At 45.9% G+C, this 23691-nt stretch overlaps 1 protein-coding gene across 4 annotated transcripts in view; it reads left to right on the top strand.

Moving 5' to 3' along the window:
• AK8 (adenylate kinase 8) overlaps window positions 1-23691 on the top strand; it is a 308774-nt gene that overhangs the window by 203986 nt on the left and 81097 nt on the right. For 3 of the 4 annotated variants that reach the window (XM_063936758.1, XM_063936757.1, XM_063936759.1), the window contains 5 exons: window positions 2947-3028; window positions 4080-4151; window positions 7207-7407; window positions 10850-10981; window positions 15489-15578. In XM_063936758.1, coding sequence (XP_063792828.1) covers window positions 2947-3028; window positions 4080-4151; window positions 7207-7407; window positions 10850-10981; window positions 15489-15578 — 577 coding nt within the window. The remainder of the gene's footprint in view (window positions 1-2946; window positions 3029-4079; window positions 4152-7206; window positions 7408-10849; window positions 10982-15488; window positions 15579-23691) is intronic. The other variant, XM_063936760.1, reaches the window with a different exon arrangement.

Genomic DNA, 23691 nt, shown 5'->3' on the forward strand with positions numbered 1-23691 from the left:
TTTTTTGCTTTACTTACAAACATGAATCAGGCCCATCATTCGATACTATGTATGTTAGAGGGGCACTTTCATTATATTAGAAAAAGCATGGAGGCAGCAGGGTGCCATAGACTATGAGTTATATAGAGGAAGGAGCAAGGTCCCCATTAAGGACAGGGCCGCATGTGACAGGGGCAGTGACATCAGAGGCGGAACTACCGCCAGTGCAACCAGTGCGTTGCACTGGGGCCCGCCTCTGTCCAGGGGCCCAAAGCATGTAATGAGTCAAACTGAGGAGGAGCGGTACGGGGGAAGGAGGAGGAGGGAGGCGGAGGAGGGAGCCGCAGCAGCGCTTTGTTACTGGTTGAGGCGCTGCTGCTGCTGCCCCCTCTGCTTCACTATAGGCTGTCTTCCGAGAACAGCCCATAGTGAAGCAGAGGGGCAGCAGCAGCAGCGCCTCCACCAATAACACAGCGCTGCAGCGGCTCCCTCCTCCACCTCCCTCCTCCTCCTTCTCTCCTGCCCGGGAAGCGTGAGTGACCAGAAGCTGCACCGAGGAGCCTGAGCCAGCGGAGAGGGTAAGTATAATTCTTCTTTCTTTCTTTCTTTCTTTCTTTCTTTCTTTCTTTCTTTCTTTCTTTCTTTCTTTCTTTCTTTCTTTCTTTCTGTCTTTCTGTCTTTCTGTCTTTCTTTCTGTCTTTCTTGGGACTGTCTGCCGCAATGTGTAAAAAGGGGGAATATGCCTGCCGCAATGTGTAAAAATGGGGAACCTGCCTGCCGCAATGTGTAAAAATGGGGAATCTGCCTGCCGCAATGTGTAAAAATGGGGAATCTGCCTGCCGCAATGTGTAAAAATGGGGAATCTGCCTGCCGCAATGTGTAAAAATGGGGAATCTGCCTGCCGCTATGTGTAAAAATGGGGAATCTGCCTGCCGCAATGTGTAAAAATGGGGAATCTGCCTGCCGCAATGTGTAAAAATGGGGAATCTGCCTGCCGCAATGTGTAAAAAGGGGGAATCTGCCTGCCGCAATGTGTAAAAAGGGGGAATCTGCCTGCCGTAATGTGTAAAAAGGGGGACGCTGTCTGCCGTAATGTGTAACAAGGGCACGCTGTCTGCCGTTATGTGTAAAAAGTGTACGCCGTCTGCCGCTATGTTTAACAAGGGCACGCTATCTGCCGTTATGTGTAAAAAGTGTACGCTGTCTGCCGCTATGTGTAACAAGGGCACGCAGTCTGCCGCTATGTGTAACAAGGGCACGCTGTCTGCCGTTATGTGTAAAAAGGGGACGCTGTCTGCCGTTATTTGTAAAAAGTGCGCGCTGTCTGCCGTTATTTGTAAAAAGTGCGCGCTGTCTGCCGTAATGTGTAAAAAGGGGGACGTTGTCTGCCGTAATGTATAAAAAGGGGACGCTGTCTGCCGTAATGTGTAAAAAGAGGAATCTGTCCGCCGTAAGGTGTAAAAGGGTCTCTACCTGGTATAGTGGTGCTACTGTGCGGCGTAATTTGAACAATGGACACTACTGTGCACCGTTTTATGAATTGGTATTATTTTGTGGCCACACCCCTTCCCCACGAAGCCACGCCACTATGTATTTTTGCGCGCGCCAACGGCGCGCACTGCCCCTGTTTTGCATGCAGGGGTGGGGCTCCGATGCCGTTTCTTGCACACAGTGCTAAAATGTCTAGTTACGGCACTGTTGCTAGGTATCCATTTCTCTGGCCCTGAGCAGGTCCCCCTCACCAGATCCTCTCCAGGGGTGAGGGGGTGGACTTGGATGGGATTGGGGGGGGGGCCAAAGCATTTTGTCGCACCTGGGCCCACCGCTCGCTAGTTCCGCCACTGAGTGACATGATGTGAGGAGGGGAATGGAAGCAGCAGGAAGTCAGACAGATTATATCGTGGAAGGAGCAGGGTCCCCCAGCAGCACAGAGAATATCAGGAAATAAGTGGATTGTTTGTGAGGACAGGGCTGCATGTGATACATACTTTCCGATATTTCAAATCTCCTCTCCGGGAGATGCCGAAGAGGAGAAGCAGGTGGGCGGTGATGAGGGAGGGGCCAGGCTGATTGCACCAGTAGGCCCCGCCCACCAACCGGGAAAAGTCTCTGATTGGGCAAAATTTGCGTAGGGGCGGGGCTATAATGGCACGATTAGCATATAATCGCATCATTAGGCTCCGCCCCTCCCCGGGGCCGTGATTTTGCCGTGTTATTCTCCCTATTCTGCCCACTTCACTAGGAAGTGGGCAGAATGCGGGAGGGGTGCCCACTCTTCCGGGGGCTGTGGGGGACTACCCGAAAACCGGGTGTGTCCCGCAGAATCCGGGAGAGTAGGTAAGTATGATGTGATATGGGCAGTGACATGATATAAGGAAGGGAATGGAGGCAGCGGGAAGCGAGTGCTATATAATGAAAAGCAGGGCTGCCGAGAGCAGTCATGGGCCCAGGTACTAAGGCGGGCATGGCCAAATCTGGGTAAATGTTGCTACATCCCATTAAAAAAATAAAAAATGACATTTGTTTCCCTCAGCAGCGCTGCAAAGTTGGAGTTAGATTTTAAACGTTAGAGCAGAGGTTCCCAAACTGTGTGCCGTGGCTCCCTGGGGTGCCTCGGCACACTTGCAGGGGTGCCCTGGGTTGGTGGTCCAGGACCAATTCAAATTATTCATGGTCAATATAATAGGCAAAACCAGTGCTGGTGGCTGCCAGTCATAATATATGTGGCCAAACAGAAGCAAATCTTGTCCCTCACCACACAACTGACCCTAAGGATGACATATAAACGCAATCTACTTAATGTAATATTTCTTTCTAAATTTCTCAATAAGAAATTTTTGGCCTAGGGGTGCCGTGAAAGAAATTCTGATATTCTAGGGCGCCGTGATTCAAAAAAGTTTGGAAACCACTGCGTTAGAGCATGTTGCCCAATCTGCCACTGATTACTTGTTGTTATTTTTTTTTTAGGGCTGGGTCCTCGAGGGATTTCCCCAGACCAGGGAACAGGGATTACTATTACAGATAAATGGATCTTCTCCTGATCATGTTGGTGAGTTATTGTACTGTATAATAAACCAGCAGGGCTATACAGAAAACCAGTCCAAATATAGCAGTTCTGAAATTTGTTCAGAAAAGTTTGAGCCCTGTAGCATTACATTACAGTACTGTGACACAGGCTATTTTACTTTGGTTTGTTTTTGGTTTGTTTTTTCTTAAGTTTCTTATCGGCCATTATGGTCCTTACTATCCAAATGACTGCCCATCAGTATTATCAAGTGCTTTAAGTCTTTTTACCTGACCCCATGACCCCATCTAGTGGAATGTAGGGTTTATACATGATCTGTTTAATAGTACTCAGAGTCAGCACTAGGGAGGCCAATCCCGGGCCATTTTTTTCAGTCCCGGGTATCGGGATTGAAAAATGGTCAATCCCGGGAATTGGCTTTCAACTGTGTCTGGCCACCCTAGTCCCACCGATCCCGATCCCTAGTCAGCACCTTAGTGAGGATTACAGAGAACAGCTCTTTGTCCCCAGGTAGGTAACAGTACAACATAATAATATTCCTACATGTAAGTAATATACATACAAACTGTTAATATTGATAATATGATTTGCAGACATTGCGGAGGGTTTCTAAAAATGACTTTGCTTAACAATTGTTTTCACAATAATGGTGTTTCGTTCTGGTTGGAGACATTTATAAAAGCTGAATCTGCAATTTGTATAGTTGGTTGGGCAGTTGTGTCTATTTATTGTCATCCACTCTTATTTACAGCCACTCTGTCTACTTGTGAGCGGAAGGTGTCAGCTAACATGAATCAGTGCGGTGAGTAACTTAGGAGTGCATTTAGAAGCAGGCAAGCTCACCGCACTGATACATGTTAGCTGACACCTTCAGCTCACAAGTAGATAGGTTAGCATAATATACTTTTGTTGTTGGTGTTATTATAATCATCGTTATCATCTATTGAGTAACATTGTTTTGAAAAATATAATGTTCTTATCAACTGAGTGGACCCTTGCTTCTGCTACAACTAGTCAGGTAGCGGTATTACATTGATGTTCCTATGTCTTATCTTTATACTTGTGTTGCTTTTAGTGGTGCTGGATGCTCCGGATATTGTCTTGATTGAAAGAAACATGGGAAAGAGAACTGACCCCACAACTGGAGGTAGCAAAGACGTTGTACTGTATGTCACAAATTGTACATGTCAAGGCTGATGCAGAGTTGAACGGGAGATAATTTTATGGACAGAGCTTGCTTGTTTTTTCAATGCACATGTTCCATAGTCATATGCACGCATCTACGGTCAAATTAGAGTTGCACATAGTTCCGTCACCTCCGCGCTGGTGGCTGAATGGGAGTACCTGGGTGCTAATGGGGAGTTTGCATGCTGGCAAAGTTTAGGGAGGGCATGTTGATGGAATTTCAGGCTATACTTTGCAAGGGGGTGGTATTCAGTATGCCGGCTGTTGGGATCCCGGCGCTCAGTATACCGGCGCCGGAATCCCGACACATGGCATACCGACAACTATTCTCCCTCTTGGGGGTCCACAACCCCCCTGGAGGGAGAATACGCCACCGTGCCCGCAGCGTGGCGAGCGCAGTGAGCCCGCAAGGGGCTCATTTGCGCTCACCCAGCTGCCGGTATGCCGGTGGTCGGGATCCCGGCGCTGGTATGCTGGCCGCCGGGATCTCGGCCACCGGCATACCATACTACATACCCTTTGCAAAGATACGTTGTTAGACAGATCTTATTCAACGATTATAGGGCTCATACACGTGTAAATTGATAATCGTGACTGCTATAAAATGTATCGTAAGGAAATGGGGGGATAACTACATTTCAATTGGCACATGCAGTGCGGGTGTACAATATGGCCGCCAGGCGGTCAGCTTTGCATCAGGCCAGTTGTATGTATGTTTCGTGGAGACTGGACTTTTTCATCCATTTACAATAACTGAAATCATAATGTACAAAATTTTGGGTTGGAGATAAACAGCCAATCGTATACTTGGATTTGCTATGTATTTTTTATACATTTGTTATAAAGTATCTAGAAACAACAGAAATATATATCGTGCTGAGCCGATAGTGAAGGGACCCTTCACTTTTAAAAATTGTGGTCCTACCTGTTCTTTTCTGGGTCCCATTGGATGAAGGTTCTTATTAATCTTATTACTGATTCAAATATATATACAGTATTTGAATATAATATAAAAACACAGACTTGATTTGAACACTAAAAAAGTGTAGCAGGAGATTGGGATGTGACAATGCTGCTGGGCTGTGTAGCATACAGGACACTTTGCATCAGAGCTGTAACTAGACATTTTGGTGCCCTTGTGGCAGAAAGTGAATTGGTGCTCCCCCTCCTACATTGTAAAGTAAGGACAGTCCGTGCCGAAAGGCGGGCCACAAAAATTTAAGGGCGTGGCCACATAATAGTGCCAATTCACATTACACCACACAGTAGTGCCGCTTATACACATTACACCATGTAGACCCTCCTATACACTCTGTGCCAGGTAGAGCACGTTATACATATTGCGCCAGATAGAGCATGTTATACACATTGCGCCAGGTAGAACACGTTATACACTTTGCACCAAGTAGAGCACATTATACACTTTGCACCAGGTAGAGCACGTTATACACTTTGCACCAGGTAGATCACGTTATACACTTTGCACCAGGTAGAGCACGTTACACACTTTGCATCAGGTGGAGCACATTATAAACATTGCACCAGGAGGAGCACTTAGAGACATTGCAGCCACCACCTCACCCCCCCCCCTGTTTATGCCCACGTCGGGATGCTGGGCCAGGGACACACTAGGTGATGTCGCTCATAAAGCACATTGCCTAGTGTGTACCCACCTTAAGACCAGGCTTCACACTACACTGTCAATCCACACTTGTCCAAACTGTCACACTGACATTCGATACCAAGCATCCCACCACATCATGACACCAGATTGTCAGTCTGGCCAGCCAGTGGCCCCGCCGGACCCATCATTACACCAGCTTCTATCCCCTCTCCACATTATTCTGCCACACCGGACAAATCAGTAAATCATTACATACACAGCCATCCTAGGTCCTGCCTGTGGCAAATTCTCACAGCACCATATCCGACATTAGCTTATTACAGCCTGTAGTATTGCCCCCAGTACATCTTACCGGCACCGCATCACCCTCCCTCCCTATGACGCAGTAATGAGCCAGGCGACAAGGAGCAGACAAAGTTGCAGAGGAGCCGCTGCCCCGCTCACTGTCCCAGATGCCAGGCTGTGTGGTGAGTGCCTGTCCTCTGCCGCTTGCAGCGTCGGCACCGAATCCCGCAGTAGCTCTCAGACGGCTGAGGACAGGGAGGAGGATGGGTCACACACTGACTGCGCCCACCGAGATCTCGAGCGCTCAGTCCATTGCAGTGCTGCGCAGCGTGTCCTCACCTTAAATTCAACCCTGTAATCCCGGGAGTCCGCCCTGCAGCCGGCACAGGGGGCGCTGCTGAAACCCCTAGGCCGAGGATCCTGTCACCCGGAGTTCATGGAGGAGGAAGTCCAATGCAGATTCAAACTGCGGAGCGGTACACTGTGTGCCAGCAGGAAGAGAAGTTAGGACGGAGGCTGCAGCGGCAATTGGATGACAGGAAACGCTGCCAGCAGTAATTGGTTGGGGACACTGCCAGCAATGATTGGTTGAAGAGACGGGTGATGCTGCCCACAGTGATTGGTAGGGAAATCACAGCGCGTCCCGCAGTACCCCCTCATTTTTTCAAAACGGAGTCCTCCACTGCCTATAACGCGTAAAATACGCGTTATAGCGCATTTTTGGGATCACTGTGTATATGTATATATATATATATAACAAACAATTAAGTCGGCACTCGCATGACTGACCAGACAAGTATCGCTCGGGTGCCCTCCTTGAAGTAGAAAACTCCACCATGTAAACACGCAGATAGGCGGCACTCACAAGTCTTATAACCAAGAATGATTCAGACGAACAGCGTCAGTGTTCAAAAACACTGACGCTGTTCGTCTGAATCATTCTTGGTTGTAAGACTAGTGAGTGACGCCTATCTGCGTGTTTATACATATATATATATATATATATATATATACATCCACACAAGTAAGATGATTGATGTCACTATTAACGTACAAAGAGGCTATTCTCTATACAGTACAGTTTACTTAGCGCATTTGCATATTGCAGAGGTTTACCACACAACCTTTGATTGGCCGGATGATTCTGAAGTTCAGAGGAACTTGGTGGTACCAGAGGGGATCTCAGAGGAGGAAACAGGACAACGGCTGCTGCAGTATCACAGAAATATCCCTGGAATTCTCCAGATGTTCTCCAAGGTGTTGAAGAAGATCAATGCAGACCAGCCGTGTATGGATGTCTTCTCACAAGGCAAGATTGGGCATTTGGGGAAAAGTGGTGCAAACAGTGAAGTTCTGCACCAGTGTACAGTATAGAATCACAAGAGCTAGTGAGAGTAATGGTGCCCATACACTTGTGAGATAATCGGTGCTAACCTTCGATTTCGATTAGAGCTGTGAGAGAAATCGAAGGATTGTATGCACATTTTAGGTACCCTGCGACGCGCGGGCACTCCGGTCGAATCTCGCGTCTCAAGATAGTATGTGCTGCACTTAATATTTATCGAATCGCAGTGCGATCGCATGTGTTTTTTAAAAACACATGCTATATATCGCACTGCGATGGGCACCCGCCGGGAGCGGCCAGACGCCGCTCCCACTTGGCAGTGACGTGCCCATCATGTGATTACCATGCGATCTATCGCATGATCGCATGGTAATCACTTTGGCAGTTCAGGTGCGATGCCCCGCGATGTCGCGTCGCGGGGCATCGCACAAGTGTATGGGCACCATAAGAGCTTTTCAGGATTGTTAAACAGACAAATTATTTCTAATGTGCTAAACTAGGAACAGCCTTAGGAAGCCTGGCTTTGTTTTGATGAACGTCAGTTGAGTTGATTCATTTTAGTCTAAGAAATAAATTAGGGTTGAATAAATAATTAGTAACAAGTACTTAAACACATTCCATGTAAAAATAATGAAAAACATTATATTCAATACTTAAATGAGTAGATAGTAGTAGCAGGCAGGATCATTTTAACGTATAGGCACATTGGGTAACTGCCCAGGGCCCCACGATTCTAGGGGCCTTCCAGCAGGGACAGGGTGGTGCCTCCAGAGCTTCTTTGGAGGCAGTTAGAAAATGCTGCCCATTCTCTCTGATTGTGAATTACACACAATCAGAGCAGCCAGGCAGCATTCTCTGTCTGCCTACCAGCCTGCTGTCAGATAGGCAATAGCTGCTGGCATGCTGATTGGTGGATCGCTGGAGCTCTCCACCAGTCAGGGTGCTGAAAGCCATTCACTGTATGGAAGCATGTGGAGAGACGGTGCGGGACTGCAGGAGTGGCAAGTTATGATTTTGTTTTATTCCCATGAATGGGTGGGTAGGGAACTTAGTCCATTGGGCCCACAATGCTGTTAAGATGGCCTTGGTAGCAGACAGCCCTTAAGGAACAGATGTGAGCTTGAAATGTCTTAGTCCCTTTGAGGTCCCTTTCCTCTGCTCATTTGGACCTTTAATTGAATATTCAGTTGTACGTTGTTGACCTGTTGCCATAGACGTGTCAAACACAACACATTGCCGTACGAGCTACAAGTATGAATGTAAACGATCACATTGTCCCTTTCTTCACATCACATGTTAATTAGTTTTCAAATTGCTTAATTACATTTAAAAGTTGATATCAGCTTTCATAAAGAATTCATGCACAAATCAATAAATAAAAACATGGGTGCTTGAATATTAATTATTATTAATTAATAATGCGGAGAAATAAATTAGGGATGGGAAAGGAAAATAAAAACAGAGGGGACTATCCACGGAAATCCTCAGTAGACCTTACACAAGGCACATCAAGCTTCAAATTCCTTCTTTATTCGAGTTTGTTAGTCAAGCAGCTCATCTAGGGGATTATTACTCCTAATTAACTTACAGTTATTTGCTGAAAATTAGCAGCGTTTGTAAGCAGCGCTTTCTGCCTTTATCCGATCGGAGGATATTAGGAAAAACGAGTCAGTAGTGTAGTAAGAGGGGGTTTCGTTCCACTGCCCTCACTTACATCTCACAAGATAAATTGTGCTATTTTTGTTACATCGCGTAGTATTACGTTTGTTTCTTGTCAGATGTTTCATGCTAAACTTGCAGAAGAATTAAGCACAACAAACTGAAATCCTAGCTGTAGCTTCATATTAAACCAAGTACTGCCATCATTTCACACTTTGCGGACCAGCCGGTGCCATTATGATCCCCAGCGGCCTGCACAGAGAGGTCTACATCGGGAGCTAAGAACTTCATCTGGGTATCTTGGCCCTCATTCCGAGTTGATCGGTCGCAAGGCGAATTTAGCAGAGTTACACACGCTAAGCCTACGCCTACTGGGAGTGTATCTTAGCTTCTTAAAATTGCGACCGATGTATTCGCAATATTGCGATTACAAACTACTTTGCAGTTTCTGAGTAGCTTCAACCTTACTCTGCCTGTGCGATCAGTTCAGTGCCTGTCGTTCCTGGTTTGACGTCAGAAACACACCCAGCGTTCGCCCAACCACTCCCCCGTTTCTCCGGCCACTCCTGCGTTTTTTCCGGAAACGGTAGCGTTTTCAGCCACACGCCCCTAAAACGCCGTGTTTCCGCCCAGTAACACCCATTTCCTGTCAATCACACTACGATCGCCGGAGCGAAGAAAAAGCCGTGAGTAAAAATACTTTCTTCATAGCAAAGATACTTGGCGCAGTCGCAGTGCGAACATTGCGCATGCGCACTAAGCGGAATTTCACTGCGATGCGATGAAAAAGAACGAGCGAACGACTCGGAATGAGGGCCCTTGTTTCTTCTGCACGTTCCCCTCTAAACAAGACTACTCTGAAAATGAGACATAAACATAATTCTGAATCAGGGCAGTAGAGAGCTCGACTGGGCCCAGGAACTTTTCAGGGGGCATGGCCTAATCACAGGAGGCGTGGCCATGCACCCTTAGAAGAAACTACAAAAAAAATGTATTTTAAGTGCCTCCCTGGTCACACTGCTGAGGAGAAGAGCTGCATCTGCTGCTGCCAAGTAAGGGGGAGGGGGCCCTCACTGGGCCCCTCCATCAGACCTGGGCCCGGGTAATTAGTACACTCCCCCCCCCCCCCCCCCCCCCCTCGACACCACATACCTATATATACAATTTTTGAGTTTCATTTATTATTACTATTATCTTGTTTATATGGCACCGACAAATATCCATAGTACCTTGCAGGGAAAATTGCAATGATGGGTACAAACACTACATTCTAAAAAAGTGCAAACAAATAGTAAAAGAGGTAAAAAGCAAAATGAAAAATTTAGGCCAATAATAACCATGCCAGTCAGTGACCCTTTGACCCTGGAATGGTGGACAGAAAGGATCAGACATGGACTGTGAGCACACTGGAGGCAGGGATAATGCATTTAGCCTATGGTTAAAATTTACACAAAGCCTTTGGATCGCTCTCCGATAAAGTCAGCTTGCACGTGCGGCAACAGCTGTGTCCTGTCCGATCTGGAACCACTTAGTGTTGAGTTACTTTAGTTAAGTATAATTCAAAATCCCCACTAGAATATAGATGAAGACTTTGGTCTCCTTATCTCTGCATACCTGTTGCAGCTAATATCAGTAAGCCTGTTTAGACACCATCCTTAAATTCCCACCTGTGTTTGTTTTCTGTTTGGAGAGTATTTTATGTTGTTGTGTAGCATTCTTACACGTTGAGTTCTTTTCTCTCCCGCAGTTCTTACTTTTGTATTAAGCAAACCACGTTCCCTGTCACCTTATACGCCACGGATCCTTCTGTATGGGCCACCAGGCAGTGGAAGAAGCCTACAGGCTGCATTACTGGCAAACAAATATGACATTGTCAACAGTAAGTCTAAGATTGTCTCCTATGGTGGCCAGTCCTGCAGCATTTGTTTCTGTATATCCTGTCTGTCTTAGGGCCATATTCAGGTTGATTGCAGTTTGGGATCTGCGGCTGCAGTCTGAGTGAGTCTGATCTTACTGAGACTTGCGACGACCAGGAAACTGCAGACCTTGGCCTCTCCACTCCCTGAAAACGGGGGTTACACGCCCCATTTTCCCCAATGCTGGTCGCCTCCGCCCCTGTCCCTCCCCGCTAATGCCTCTGCCTGTCACTCAGGCAGAGACGTTCGCATCATAGCGATGTGATCGCAGGGCCTGTTCTGCACATGCGCAGAACGGGCCCTGTATAGTTGCCTGATTATCGGGAAACTGCGAGTTTGATCGCTGATGCGATCCAACCTGAATAAGACCCTGATTCTTAATCATGAGGATTATTAATGAACCATAACAAAATGTGCAACAAGCACAGGGGCTTATACTTGTAATTTTAGTAGATTTAAGGGTGCTGGGCCACTTTCCTGTGCTAGGATATGACATATTTACAGGTATCAGAATCAGTCTGAAAACGAGCATTGGTGGAATCGGTGAAATCTCACTTCAAAGCCAACCTAGGAACCCTTGAGAACCATATCCATCTTACCCCTAAAATATAGCTCAGCTTTGGCTTATGTATGTCTTAAATGAATCATGAGAATGAGACGATATCAGGTCTGTCTCATGTTTCACTTTTGTGTGTTTAAAGTCTTTATTGCATTGGTCAACATGTACCAAGAAATGCACTTCCGTATGGATGTAGCCACTGTAATGAAATCCATTTCTGTGGTTTGTAATTTCGAAAACATATCCTCAATGGACTTAACCAGTATTCAGCGGCAACTCCTACTTCTCTAAAGGGGTGGGGGGGGGGGGGCTGCCATACCTGTGCTGCCTGGAGGGGGGGAAAGCTGCGTCCAGCTGCCAGCCTGGTCACGGCACCTACACAATGGATCTGGCAGGCATTGGGACCAGTGCATAACCGGTGGTGGTGACTGCATGCACAAGACACTGGCTGCTATGGACTGCATCGGCTGCAGCCCATAGCAGCTAGGCACCTACTTGGTTACCAATTCAGACACATTGGGGTCTATTTACTAAGATTTGTAATTGTCGGGATTTGGAGGGAGATTAAACACGAATGACATCGGTAGTGTGAATTTGCAACTTTTGGGTTTTTTTACGTCTCATTTACTATGCAGTCGTATTCTGCATTTTCGTATTTTCAGATGTCGGTGTCATTCATAATGTCAGGCAGTGTTTTACGGAAGTGATTAGTAAAACACTGCTGGTCTTAACACAATGAATCCCGGCCGGATCTGTGAGATCCGTGCAGGGCTTTATTGTGTACCTTAAAAGAAGTCTGTAAAGGGTTAAAAATCCACCCAAAAAATTGCGTGGGGTCCCCCCTCCTAAGCATAACCAACCTCGGGCTCTTTGAGTCGGTCCTGGTTGTAAAAATACAGGGGGAAAAATGACTGGGGTTCCCCTATATTTAAACAACCAGCACCGGGCTCTGCGCCTGGTCCTGGTGCAAAAAATACGGGGGACAAAAAACGTAGGGGTCCCCCGTATTTTTAACACCAGCACCGGGCTCCACTAGTCAGAGAGATAATGCCACAGCCGGGGGACACTTTTATATTGGTCCCTGCGGCCCTGGCATTAAATCCCCAACTAGTCACCCCTGGCCGGGGTACCCTGGAGGAGTGGGGACCCCTTAAATCAAGGCCCCCCATCCCCCCCCATCCGTGGGCGGTGGATGGGAGGCTGATAGCCATTGTGTAAAAATAAAGAATATTGGCCCTCATTCCGAGTCGTTCGCTCGGTATTTTTCATCGCATCGCAATGAAAATCCGCTTAGTACGCATGCGCAATATTCGCACTGCGACTGCGCCAAGTAATTTAACAATGAAGATAGTATTTTTACTCACGGCTTTTTCATCGCTCCGGCGATCGTAATGTGATTGACAGGAAATGGGTGTTACTGGGCGGAAACACAGCGTTTTATGGGCGTGTGGATGAAAACGCTACCGTTTCCGGAAAAAACGCAGGAGTGGCTGGAGAAACGGGGGAGTGTCTGAGCGAACGCTGGGTGTGTTTGTGACGTCAAACCAGGAACGACAAGCACTGAACTGATCGCACAGGCAGAGTAAGGTTGAAGTTACTCAGAAACTGCAAAGTAGTTTGTAATCGCAATATTGCGATTACATCGGTCGCAATTTTAAGAAGCTAAGATACACTCCCAGTAGGCGTAGGCTTAGCGTGTGTAACTCTGCTAAATTCGCCTTGCGACCGATCAACTCGGAATGAGGGCCACTGTTTTTTTGTAGCAGAACTACAAGTCTTAGCAAGCATCCCCCACATGCTGGTACTTGGAGAACCACAAGTACCAGCATGTGGGGGGAAATGGACCCGCTGGTACCTGTAGTTCTGCTACAAAAAAAAAATACCCAAATAAAAACAAAACACAGACACCGTGAAAGTAAAAGTTTAATCAACATACAGGCACACTTACATACATACATACATACATACTTACCTATGTTGACACGAAGCACTCAGTCCTCTTGTCCAGTAGAATCCAGGGGTACCTGTAAATAAAATTATACTTACAAAGAATCCAGTGTAGATCGGTCCTCTTCTTAAAAGTTATAATCCACGTACTTGTTAAAAAAAAAAAAATACCCGATCCACGCACTGAAAGGGGTCCCATGTTTACACATGGAACCCCTTTCCCCGAATGTCGGGATCCCCCGTGACTCCTGTCAAAGAGGGTCCCTTCAGCCAATCAGGGAGCGCCATGTCATGGCACTCTCCTGATTGGCTGTGCGCTCCTGCACTGTCAGTCAGGCGGCGCACTGTGGATACAATGTAGCGCAGCGGCGCTACATTATATCCAATGGTGGGAACTTTGCGGTCTGCGGTAGACCGCAAGGTTAAGTGGGGCAAACCACAAGAGTGACCCCAGTTAACCTTGCGGTCTACCGCAGACCGCAAAGTTCCCACCATTGGATATAATGTAGCGCCGCTACGCTACATTGTATCCACAGTGCGCCGCCTGACCATGATGCGGCACTCCGTGATTGGCTGAAGGGACCCTCTTTGACAGGAGTCACGGGGGGTCCCGACATTCGGGGAAAGGGGTTCCATGTGTAAACATGGGACCCCTTTCAGTGCGTGGATCGGGTATATATATATATATTTTTTAACAAGTACGTGGATTATAACTTTTAAGAAGAGGACCGATCTACCCCGGATTCTTTGTAAGTATAATTTTATTTACAGGTACACCTGGATTTCTTTATTTTTACACAATGGCTATCGGCCTCCCATCCACCGTCCACGGATGGGGGGACGGCCCTGGGCTTCACCCCTTGTCCTTGGGTGGCTGGAGGGGGGAAAGACCCCTTGATTTAAGGGGTCCCCACTCCTCCAGGTTACCCCGGCCAGGGGTGACTAGTTGGGGAAATAATGCCAGGGCCGCAGGGACCAATATAAAAATGTCCCCCGGCTGTGGCATTATCTCTCTGACTAGTGGAGCCTGGTGCTGGTGTTAAAAATAAGGGGGACCCCTACGTTTTTTGTCCCCCGTATTTTTTGCACCAGGACCAGTCGCAGTGCCCGGTGCTGATTGTTTAAATATGGGGGAACCTCAGTCAATTTTTTCCCTGTATTTTTAAAACCAGGACCGGCACAAAGAGCCCGAGGCTGGTTATGCTTAGATGGGGGGACCCCACGCAAAAAAAAAAAAAATCAGATTTTTAACTCTTTCACACCCCTTCCCACTGATAAACATGCACAGATCTCACTGATCCGTGCATGGCTATCAGAATACGGTAAAAAAAAAGCAGGTCTATTTGAAAACTGCTTTTTTTTACGATTTGTACTTTTTCACGGCACTGTTTGGCTATTGCCGGCAGTGATTGTGAATACGAATTTTTAGTAAATTACCAAGTTGTATAAAATAACAGGCGTGTTTGACCGATGGTGTATTCATTCGGATTTTTTTTCTTTGCCTTCAAAAAAAATACGAATGCCCTCATCACTGCCGTGATTTTAGTTTAGTAAATTCCCAAGATGACACTTTGAAGATAAAACTCAAAATCGGTCAAAATCGGGAGCTTAGTAAATATACCCCCATTGTGCAGTGCACCATGTTTTGCGATTCACGCTTATGCGCCATCTGCTCAATATTGGGAGATAGACAATACAGTATTATGTTTTTTAAAGGATACCAGCCACTTGCACACAGGAACCCATGTTTGTGAGAAGAACTTAGACTATCAGTTTATTAAGAATCTGTCAAGGAGGCATTACCTAGACTGCCGGGAAATTCTGACATGCTCATCAAGTTTTTATAAGCTAAAATTCCAATGTGAAGGGTTCACGTAACCGCTGCAAACAGGAATCAGGCTACGTCTTAGCTCTTGAGAAACCATGAAGCCTTTTTATACAGTTTTCTCCTTTTATATCAACAGTTTCATGTGGTCAAGTGCTGAAGGAAGTGGTTGCCGACCAAACAAAAGTCGGTCAATTGATTGAGCCGTACATCGAGAACGCACAGCAAGGTTGGTTTCTCAGTTTGTTTCTGTTTTATTGGTATAAATGTACAGGCTGTATATATATATATATATATATATATATATATACACACAGTAACAGTCAAAAGTTTGGACACACCTTCTCATTCAATGGTTTTTATTTATTTTAATTATTTTGTACATTGTAGAAGAACACATATGGAATTATGTTGTAATCAAAAAAGTGTTAAACAATTCATAATATGTTTTATTTTTTAGATTCCTCAAAGTAGCCCCCTTTTGCTTTGATGACCGCGTTGCACAGTCTTGGCATTCTCGCAATCAGCTTCATGAGGTAGTCTCTTGGAATGGTTTTGAATTAACAGGTGTGCCTTGTCAAGAGTCAATCTGTGGAATTACTGGCCTTCTTAATGTGTTTGAGACCATCAGTTGTGCTGTGCAGAGGTAAGGTTAGTACACAGTGGACACCCCTATTTGACTACTGTTGTAATCCATATTATGGCACAAACCACTCAACTCGGCAAAGAGAAACAACAATCCATCATTACTTTAAGACATGAAGGTCAGTCAATACGGAAAATTTCAAGAACTTTGAATGTATCCTCAAGTGCAGTTGCAAAAACCATCAAACGCTATGATGAAACTGGCTCTCATGAGGACTGCCCCAGGAAAGGAAGACCAAGAGTAACCTCTGCTGCAGAGGATAAGTTCATTAGAGTTACCAGCCTCAGAAACCGCTACTTACCAGCACCTCTGATTAGAGCCCACATATATTCTTCACAGAGTTCAAGTAGCCTACAAATCTCAACATCAACTGTTCAGAGGAGACTGCGTGAATCAGGCCTTCATGGCCGAATTGCTGCGAAGAAGCCACTACTGAGGATGAACAACAAGAAGAAGAGAATTGTTTGGGCCAAGAAACACAAGGAATGGACATTAGACCAGTGGAAATCTGTACTTTGGTCTGATGAGTCCAAATTTGAGATTTTTGGTTCCAACCGCCGTGTCTTTGTGAGACGCAGAGAAGGTGAGCGGATGGTTTCTGCATGTGTGGTTCCCACTTTGAAGCATGGAGGAGGAGGTGTGATGGTGTGGGGGTGCTTTGCTGGTGACACTATTGGTGATTTTTTCAAAATTCAAGGCACACTTAACCAGCATGGCTACCACAGCATTCTGTAGCACCATGCCATCCCATCTGGTTTGAGCTTACTGGGACCATCATTTGCTTTTCAACAAGACAATGACCCCAAACACACCTCCAGGCTATGTAAGGGCTACTTGACCAAGAAGGAAAGTGATGGAGTGCTGCGTCAGATGACCTGGCCTCCACAATCACCCGACCTAAACCCAATTGAAATGGTTTGGGATGAATTGGACCGCAGAGTGAAGGAAAAGCAGCCAACAAGTGCTCAGAACCTCTGGGAACTCCTTCAAGACTGTTGGAAAACCATTCCAGGAGACTACCTCATGAAGCTGATTGAGAGAATGTCAAGAGTGTGAAAAGCTGTCATCAAAGCAAAAGGTGGCTAATTTGAGGAATTTAAAATATAAAACTTTTTTTATTTGTTTAACACTTTTTTGTTTACAACATAATTCCATATGTGTTCTTTCATAGTTTTGATGTCTTCAGTATTAATCTACAATGTAGAAAATAATGAAAATAAATAAAAACCATTGAATTAGAAGGTGTGTCCAAACTTTTTGCCAGAGAAGGAGCCAATCGAAATCAATCTGGTCAATTTCCAGCATTCCGGAAACCCATTCAGCAAATTACTATTGACGGCCAGTGTGTGTGATGGTCTGCATTCGTGGTTATCTGCCAATCACCATGAAAGACCCATAACTCATTTGGTGTCTCAAACTGAACCTGGAAAGGTCAGATCTCTTCAGTTCCATCACCCACATGTGTGGCCAGACTGGAAACGGATCCTATTGCATTATCGCCCTAGTGTGGCCAGCATAATATTATGACGTAGAAAATATGAGTTTCCATTATTTAAAAACTGGATTATTCCATGTTCTTCTGGGAGGTTTCTATTGCCAAAGAGTGATCAGAATTCCAGGTTTGAACAAGGCCTTCCCCTATTCTGTGGTGAGTGTCTGCTGTGACAGCTTCTGGTTGGCATCAGGTGACATGCATATATTAAAAACAGTACCTGCTTGAATACAGGTGATTAAAGGAAAACAAGTTTGGCTCTGGAAAAAACAGTAATTCATGAAGAGTTAATGTAAAAAGACTTGAGAGAGTATCTATGGTCTAATTTTATTTCCAAAGTCTCCTACTTTACCAAACCAAGAAGCACATCTTGCACTTTCTGTACTTAAGGCATAGGTGTCACCCATCCATACAATAAATACTTAGTCCGTAATAGGGTCCAATTTGTTGGTCCCAGCGCAATTCCAGTGATATAGCTGCTAGATTTAGATTTTGTTGAGAAAATAACCTGGTTTTGCCTTAAAACAAATTGCCGCTATTAATGAATCACATCAAGACCAGCAAATCGGAGCCTGTTACATGTGGGTCTTGGTGGTTCATGCTGAGTTGGGTGTACACCTGTATGCTTAGTGTAAAATACGCCATTTATGTACAGCCACGTGCAGATGTTGACACTTGTGGTGTCTTATGCGTAAGAGCTAAACAGGGAAGGCAAGTGGCAGGTGAACGCAGACAGAGTACACACAATTGTGACCTGGCACGGAAATGCAGATACACTTGCCAGTAACTCACAGTTACGGGTGCCCGTGCGCAGGAGCAAATACACATGAGCTAGTCGCCACTCTCAGCTCTGGACCCCATAGCAGCTGCACTGCCTGCACCTATGGTAGCTACGACCTTGTCTGGAAGTAGGTGCGGTTACTGTAACCCTTGCGCTAATGCAACTCAGGCAGATCTGGGGGCTTCAGCAAATATTTGTAATTATGCTATTATTCCGAGTGGCTGTTCAGAGCTTACATTTTGACCGAACATGTGTCCAACTTAGCAACTGCACCTTATAGGTGGTCATTCCGAGTTGTTTGCTCGCTAGCAGTTTTTAGCAGCCGTGCAAACGCTAAGCCACTGCCCTCTGGGAGTGTATTTTAGCTTAGCAGAAGTGCGAACGAAAGGATCGCAGAGCGGCTACAAAAGAAAATTGTGCAGTGTCAGAGTAGCTTCAGACCTGCTCAGCGCTTGTGATCACTTCAGACTGTTCAGTTCCTGTTTTGACATCACGAACACGCCCTGCGTTCTCCCAGCCACGCCTGCGTTTTTCCTGACACGCCAGCGTTTTTCCGAACACTCCCTGAAAACGGTAAGTTGACACCCAGAAACACCCACTTCATGTCAATCACTCTGCGGCCAGTAGTGCGACAATAAAGCTTCGCTAGACCTTGTGTGAAACTACATCGGCTGTTGTAATAGTACGTCGCGCGTGTGCATTGCGCCGCATACACATGCGCAGAAGTGCCGGTTTTTTGCCTCATCGCTGCGCAGTGAACGATTGCAGCTAGCGAACAACTCGGAATGACCACCCTAGTTAAAATGTACTACACTGGAGTGTGCAGATACAGGAACAGAGCTATACCCCAGTAGACCTTAAATCTGTCCACAGTTCTTAAATATTATTTTAGAAAAGGTATTTTTTTTTTTTTTTAAATAAGGCATTTCTAAACAGTATTTTCAATGACCTCTCATCAAACCTATTATATTCCTCTGGTGAGCAGGGACCTTCTGCCGCTTTGTTTATATATTAATACTGTGTTTGCTCCAAATCATAAAGTGCTATGGGATTTGATGGCTCTATATAAATAAATGTTGTTAATAATAATAATAATAATATTCTGCCAAATCCCTTAACAGTTAACAGCACTATATTTTACGTAGGTCAGATGTGTTTAATGTAAAACAACTATGCTGAGAGACTCTATTACAAATCCCTATGTACACTCCAGATGCCAAAATTAGATTGCAAGCTTCAATGTTCACAAAAAGGCTGCACATATCTTTTATGTGCTATGCAATGGGTCCTGGGTTTATTTTCTGTCGTGGTCCGAGAGTTCAGGCGCAGTATCCATCCCGTATAACCTCTTAAGCGGGGAGTTCTACCCGATGTAAAGTCCCAGGCACAGAGCCCATCACCGAATCACCAGGTAGGCTCCCCCCTCACTTACACAACCAGCCCTTTTGACCTTGTGGATTTGCACTGTAAAGTTTCCCCCCTGGAAGGATTTGGAAATGGAAAGGAAGGGGGGGGGGGGGGGGGGAGCATTCGGGCAGACCAGCAATAAGGAAGAGAGAAGAGGAAAGCACAAGGATAATAAGGGGAGTGGGGAGGGGTAGACTCAGTGGGGACCTCCTCACGCTTCATTCCAGCAACCCTTTACTGTTGGTGTGTTAGCTGTAGCTGCAAACAGCACTTGGCTGTGTAAATAATTTACCAGTTGATTAATAGACACACATGGGTATAATTAGTAGAAGGAGAGACAGCAGCTACAGTAACGGGTACAGCGCTTGGGGGAACATGAGACTTTAAAAACCTTATTTTCCTTTTTTTTTTTTTTTTATCCCTTCAGTTTTTTTATTTGGAAACTTTCTAGGGCACTGGGCGTTTGAAGATGAGTTGGGAAGAGCTCAGTTGCTTCTGCTCTTTTGAAGTGGAAATAGGACAGTTTGAATCTGTTGAGTTAAATTTTTCACTAGCTTTCAGAACCCTGCAGAGCAACTCCCTTCTTTATACATTACCAGGATAGAATCTCTTTCATTCTCACCTCCCACCTCTCTATAACCCTGCTCCAGGGGCCAGAATCCCATTACTGAGCAACATATGACTAACCGCATAGGTAAGGAAGGGGGTCAGCCAGGTTTCATTGTTGAAGACCATAGAGCCACCTGTGTTCCAAAACATTCTTATGTTACTTAAATATCTTCAAACAGTGGTGTACTATATATTGCAATTGACAATAATAATTTTCAATCCATTAGCTTTATTTTTTTCTTCCTTACAGTTTAAGGGTTGGCAGCCATTTTAATACTTGACGTTACCTCAGATACTGACAGACCTTAATGGAGGAGCATACAGCACAAATATGTGCTTTTCAGTGGGCTTGTTATGGAAGTGTTGCGGGAATGTCATTACAAGTGGCTGCATTCTCAGAGGCACAGACATAGGAAGCCGTGGTCAGACTGAGAAACTCCACCTGCCATAGGACTTGTGTAAGTTTCAATGGTGGCATAAAAGCATGCACCATTTGATATTAGAGTTCAAAGTCATTGCACATATGGCTGAATGGATGTACACAAGAGAAGGGAAGGAGTTTCTAGTAGTATTTGCATTAATTCGAATAGACACTGTGTGCGCTTTGCATGTGACTCAGAATCAGCCCTAAAGTTAGTTAATAGCGTTCGTGAGGGCAAGAGAGCATCCTCAGTTTCCACAATAGCTGCCAGTTGTCTCCAGAGCTGGATGTGGTTATGGTTTAGTTGTAGGATGACAAATATTTCCTCAGATAGACTGATGCTTTGCAAGGGAAACCTATTTCTTTCTACAGCTACCTGGCCATAAATAGTCCCACAGGAATCCATAAATAGCCTTAAAGGAATTGACTATGGGCTAAACGCAAACTTAATTCATAGACCCCTCTGTCTAGGGAGTAAATAGAGAGGTAGAGACCACATAATCATCACTCTGGCTTGGGTACAGGTTAGGGTATACAAGTGCACAAATTTGTGGTTAATCATGCCCTAATTTGGCGCTCTGGCACTTATTTAATTAATTGTATTTATATATATATATATATATATATATATATATTTCTCTAACGTCCTAGTGGATGCTGGGGACTCCGTCAGGACCATGGGGAATAGCGGGCTCCGCAGGAGACAGGGCACATCTAAAAAGCTTTTTAGGTCACATGGTGTGTACTGGCTCCTCCCCCCATGACCCTCCTCCAAGCCTCAGTTAGGTTTTTGTGCCCGTCCGAGAAGGGTGCAAACTGGATGGCTCTCTTAAGGAGCTGTTTAGTAAAGTTTTTTTTTTTAGGTTTCTAATCAGTGATTCCTGCTGGCGACAGGATCACTGCAACGAGGGACTTAGGGGAGAGACTTGCAACTCACCTGCGTGCAGGAGGATTGAAGTTTTAGGCTACTGGACACTGAGCTCCAGAGGGAGTCGGAACACAGGTCAGCCTGGGGTTCGTCCCGGAGCCGCGCCGCCGATCCCCCTTACAGACGCTGAAGAAAGACGGCGGAACGGAGGTCCGGAAACAGGCGGCAGAAGACTTCACAGTCTTCAGAGAGGTAGCGCACAGCACTGCAGCTGTGCGCCATTGTTGCTACACGGCTCACTGACACGGTCACGGAGGGTGCAGGGCGCTGCTGGGGGCGCCCTGGGCAGCAATATAAATACCTATTTGGCAAATAAATACATCACATATAGCCATTAAGGTTATATGTATGTATTTAACCCAGGCCAGTTTTCCTAATAACCGGGAGAAAAGCCCGCCGTGAAAGGGGCGGAGCTTATTCTCCTCAGCACTCAGCGCCATTTTCCTGACCAGCTCCGCTGGTGAGGAAGGCTCCCACTCTCCCCTGCACTACAGAAACAGGGTTAAAGAGAAGGGGGGCATAAATTGGCGATATAATTATATATTAAGAGCCCATATATAGAAACAACACCTTCTAGGGTTGTTATATACATTATGGCGCTTTTGGTGTGTGCTGGCAAACTCTCCCTCTGTCTCCCCAAAGGGCTAGTGGGTCCTGTCCTCTATCAGAGCATTCCCTGTATGTGTGTGCTGTAGGTCGGTACGTGTGTGTCGACATGTATGAGGAAAATGTTGGTGAGGAGACGGAGAAAATTGCCTGTAATGGTGATGTCACTCTCTAGGGAGTCGACACCAGAATGGATGGCTTACTTATGGAATTACGTGATAATGTCAACACGCTGCAAGCCGGTTGACGACATGAGACAGCCGGCGGACAAATTAGTATCGGTCCAGGCGTCTCAGACACCGTCAGGGGCTTGTAAAAACGCCCATTTACCTCAGTCGGTCAACAGACACTGACACGGACACTGACCCCAGTGTCGACGGTGAAGAAACAAACGTATTTTTCCTTTAGGGCCACAAGTTACATGTTAAGGGCAATGAAGGAGGTGTTACGTATTTCTGATACCACAAGTACCACAAATAAGGGTATTTTGTAGGGTGGGAATAAACTACTTGTAGTTTTGCCTGAATCAGATAAATTAAATGAAGTGTGTGATGATACGTGGGGTTCCTCCGACAGAAAGTTATGGGCGGTATACCCTTTTTCCCGCCAGTAGTAAGGGCGAGTTGGAAAACACACCTTAGGGTGGACAAGGCGCTCACACGCTTATAAAAAACATGGCGTTACCGTTTCCAGATACGGCCGCCCTCAAGGAGCCAGCTGATAGGAAGCTGGAAAATATCATAACAGTATATACACACATACTGGTGTTATACTACGACCAGCAATCGCCTCAGCCTGGATGTGCAGCGCTGAGGGGGCTTGGTCGGATTTCCTGACTGAAAATTTTGATACCCTTGACAGGGACAGGATTTTATTGTCTATAGAGCATTTTAAGGATGCATTTCTATATATGTGTGATGCGCAGAGGCATATTTGCATTCTGGCATCAAGAGTAAATGTGATGTACATATCTGCCAGACGAAGACACGACAGTGGTCAGGTGAGGCAGATTCCAGACGGCATATGGAAGTATTGCCGTATAAAGGGGCGGTCCATTGGACCTGGTGGCCATGGCAACAGCTGAAAGATCCACCTTTTGTTACCCCGAGTCACATATTGGCAGAAAAGGACACAGTCTTTTCAGTCTCAGTCCTTTCGTCCCCATACGGGCAGGCGGGCGAAGGCCAGTCATATCTGCCCAGGGGGAGAGGAAAGGGAAGAAGACTGCAGCAAGCAGCTCATTCCCAGGAACAGAAGCTCCTCACGGCTTCTGCCAAGTCCGCAGCATAACGCTGGGGCCGTACAAGCGGACTCAGGTGCGGTAGGGGGTCATCTCAAGAGTTTCAGCAACACTCGCAAGGGAACTCCGGGATCCTACATGTAATATCCCAGGTGTACATTGGAAATTCGAGACGTCTCCCCCTCACACAATTCACAGGCTGTATTCCCAGC

This window comes from Pseudophryne corroboree, chromosome 8, assembly GCF_028390025.1.
Source record: "Pseudophryne corroboree isolate aPseCor3 chromosome 8, aPseCor3.hap2, whole genome shotgun sequence".
NCBI lineage: Eukaryota > Metazoa > Chordata > Amphibia > Anura > Myobatrachidae > Pseudophryne > Pseudophryne corroboree.